Raw genomic sequence first — 4,091 nt, forward strand, 5'->3', positions numbered from 1 at the left:
TTGAGTTATTGTTATATGAGGGGCTTTCTCAGCAAATATTTGTATATGCGATTAATCGCGATTAATTAATCGGGACACCATGTCATTGATTTGATTAAAAATGTAAATCGATTGACAGCCCTAATATATATATATATATATATATATATATGAATGACCATATTTCCAGGTTTTCAATGACTAGTGATCTTGTATGATGGGTATGGTGCTCTGTGCTTATGGTATGCTATTTGTGCATGGTGCTTGTGGTATCTTGGGTCTGTTTTATATTCCAGGGTATAAACCCCACCAAAATGACCATAACAGATGAAAAACTTGACTGTGTGATTCAAATTTAACTTTATTCAATGCGCTGGAGCAGTTGGTGACAGAGAGGATGGTTTGCATTAGTTTGCCATCTATTGGTTAGAAATGAGACTTTCAGAAAGGACAGAATTTCATAAGCTATAGATGATCAAAAATGTATAAAATACAAAATAGATCTTGAAATACACTCAAAATATTTTAATTAACTCAAGCATAATATACTTATTTTTCTCTTGATATAAATAGCAAAATGCCTATAACAATTACACCCTTAATGATGTTTGCTTATCTAAAAGGAAACATTGTGTCCACACATTTAGGAATATGGAAAGTAAATCAAACTTTAAAGACTGAAAATAGAACACTATCATAAAATAATAGAATGTTAATTAGAAATGTAAACTGTTAATTATACCATGTGGTTTATACAATATGCTCTCTGCTGTTTTATTTGTGTAGATTGTAAATATTGACCTAAAAAACAACAATTTTCTTTTCTAATCACACTTAAAGCTATGTAGGAATATATTTCTTGCATATTTATGTTCATGAGATAATCCTAATTGTGACATATAATTAAATGTATTACCGTTCAAATCATACAGTTTAGCGAAAGGGTCCAGATTGGAAATTAGTCAGATGTTTGAACTGTATGTAATTACAATTTTGTAGCTGTTTATCTTTGAGAATCTAGAGGGGTTAATTCCTTTGGCAATTCACACAAAATACTAATTCCATTTATTATATACAGTATGAACATGTCAGTTACTTTTCATGGATAAAGACTGTCCAGCACCTCACCTGAACACAGGTCCTCTCAAAGACTATTAAATGTATGCATTAAATGAATGCAATTCTCCAGAAGTGAGCTAAACCTAAAAAAAAAAAATTATAATAATTTGGGGGAATCCAGCCACATCTTCAATTGTTAAAACAATTAATAAATAGAGTAAATGATGTTTTTTGTTTTATTATAAGATGGGTCAGGGTTAGTGTATAGTAATTAGTTGTAGAAAAACAATAGTATGTCCTGATTTAAATAGCTGAGGAAACCTGTGTGTGTGTGTGTGTGTGCGCCCATCTCTCAGACATGTCTCTTCATGTGTAGTGCCAAATGATCGGACCGACTGAAGGCTCTATGGCAGAGTACACACTCATATGGCTTCAGTCCTGTGTGTTTTCGAAAGTGTCTCGTCAGCTCGTCTGAACGGGCAAACTTCCACCCGCATCCATCCCATGTGCAGTGATATGGCTTTTCTCCTGCAGATAACAGAAATAAAAATGTAAATTTTTTTATTGTGTTCTTTTAAGTAACATTAGCTTAGGGTTAGGGTTTGTGTACACTACCAATCAAACGTTTACAGACACCTACAAATCCTTTATTACTACTTTATTACACATTTTAATATAATAGTAACGCCATCAAAACTTTTAAATAACATTCAATGGAAGTATGGGAATGTAGTATGTAGAGACCAGAATCAGAAATTAAAGGGGGCTATGGGGGGACTGGTTTGAACTGACAAAGTCTATGGTAACTCAGATAACCGCTCTACAATTGTGGTGAGAAGAACATCCTCTCTGAATGCTATTCTGAGATGCAGGTTGGCACTGTTTTGGCAGCACGAGGGGGACCTACACAATATTAGGCAGGTGGTTTTAATGTTGTGGCTGATCGGTGTATATTAGGTATCTTTAATTACTATGTACTTTAACTGTTAAGTATGTATGTGTTGTTGCATTGTATTTACATTTAAAGTACCTGCATTTAATCACATCTGCAGTTACACTGTTCACCTTACCACAATCCTAAACCTAACTTTAACCCCTAAACCTACACTTACTCCTAAACCTACTCGTACCTCAACCTCAGTAGCAGAAAATATGAATCTTGTAGAAATCTTGCAGAACAACATGTAGTTACACAATAAGTACATTTATTTTATGTATTTTAATGTTAGTACAAAATAGTTAAAGACACCTAATATAAAGTGAGACCAGAAATTCTCATTCAAATTTAAATTTTATACAGAAATTCATACAAAGGCAAAATCTGTATTAATCTACAAAACTAATTTCAAACAGTTAAGCATAACTTAAATGTTTTTGTTGATAAATATAAATTGACATTAAATAAATATTTTGTAATTCAGTCAGGTGTGTCCAAACATGATGGTTCATTCTGATCATCTGCACACATGTTTGTTGAATTGTGTATTTCTGATTACCTGTGTGTGAACGGTGGTGCGCTTTGAGGTGGGAGCTCTTAGTGTAAGTCTTGTTGCAGCCAGGATATTCACAAATGTGTACTGGGACTTTCTTCCTCAACGCCCCCTTCCGGATGCGCTTCCTATCCAGATCTACAGGGGGCACTGTGGAGTCAGGCAGCATGCTCTGTGTGGAGGGATAGTGGCTGGCTGGCTGGGTGTGGGCGTAGTGCACTTGCTGTTGGTAGAGTCTTGGGCGGGAGTAGTTTTGGATAAAGTCATGGTGATGGCGTGGAGGAAAGACCGACATGTCCATGCTGATCCCAGACGTCTGGACAAACTTGGAGTCTGGGAAGGGTATTGGAGCTGCAGGCTGGGGGTAGTGTCCAAAATCCCATGACTGCATCTTCCCCATGTTGCCTATTTTGCTTGCTCTGTCCATATTATTTGCAAGAGGGAAACTAAACTGGTGGGGGTTTTCTGCTAAAGAGATTGATTTCCCAGTTTGTTGCTGCTCCAAATATCCTCCATTAAAAAGGTCTGGCATTGAGGAACTTAAAGATCCGTCATGAGGAAGTAGCTCAGCAAGTGAACTTGTAATGGAAACTTGGGGTCTGTTTAGCCTTGCCTGGTCCTTTTGACCACTCAAGTCCTGAATCTGGTAGAGATCCGGAGTGAATCTGGTCCTGCAATGGCGGTGGCCTTTGGGAAGTGTAGTTTTGAGTGGTGGACCGTTCAGGTGATGTGTTGCTCCAATCAGACAGCAGAAAATCCAAACATCCCTCATCTGTCAGACACTGTGAAGCTTCATAACTGCCGCAATCCTTGAAGTCCAAATCCAACAAGCCATTTTCAAACTTCCAAGCCTTTAGTGTCATTCATTAAATATTTTAAAATCATTACTGACCTCAATTCAGCATTTGAGATATACAATCAAACATCATAGATATTATTATAACATAGTAAACAAAGGTCTTCCTGCTGTTTTATTCTATTTTTATTGACAATAGGTGATGTTTTGGTGATGTGAGAAAGCTTATAATTTTATTATATTTTTTATTTTTTTGCAATAGTGTATAAAAGCATTATGTCTTATTCAGCAGCCCATACTGTTGTTGTTGTTTCACCTATTTTTATGTTAAAAACATGCAAACTTATCCTCACACTTGGTGTCAAACTAGCATGTATAGAAAAGGATAAATTACAATAATTAAATTAGTTAAAATAATTAGGGTACGTTTCATAATTACTTTAATAAATACAGCATTTTTTTTGTTAACAGGTCCACAAAATATGAGATAAAATATCTGAAATAAACATACCTTCATATTTTCAGAGGCAGTGCTGTAGTTTGAAAACGAACTAAACGAAGGTAGTACGGCTTGAGTCACAGCCATTCGATTTGCCGTTTTAGCATTTATTATAGACCTATTTTATAATGTCTTTAGAAGAGGCCAATATATGACCTTTTGTTTGTCCAAAATGATTTTGCATGTGCAAAAGCCAAACAACAGGAGCTCAGGAATTAGTGTTAAATTCAAAATATTTACAAACAGTGTTATTAATGCTGGTCTATCT

General features: G+C 35.5%; 1 protein-coding gene across 1 annotated transcript; it reads right to left on the reverse strand.

Moving 5' to 3' along the window:
- Window positions 1–333: 333 nt before the first annotated feature.
- Window positions 334–4,091, reverse strand: klf1 (Kruppel-like factor 1 (erythroid)). Its single transcript, XM_052129925.1, is given in 4 exon segments — window positions 334–1,566; window positions 2,535–3,187; window positions 3,189–3,379; window positions 3,836–4,091. Coding segments are annotated over 4 exon segments (1,095 nt in total). The 5' UTR covers window positions 3,911–4,091; the 3' UTR covers window positions 334–1,390.

Source organism: Xyrauchen texanus, chromosome 7 (genome assembly GCF_025860055.1).
Source record: "Xyrauchen texanus isolate HMW12.3.18 chromosome 7, RBS_HiC_50CHRs, whole genome shotgun sequence".
NCBI classification, from domain to species: domain Eukaryota; kingdom Metazoa; phylum Chordata; class Actinopteri; order Cypriniformes; family Catostomidae; genus Xyrauchen; species Xyrauchen texanus.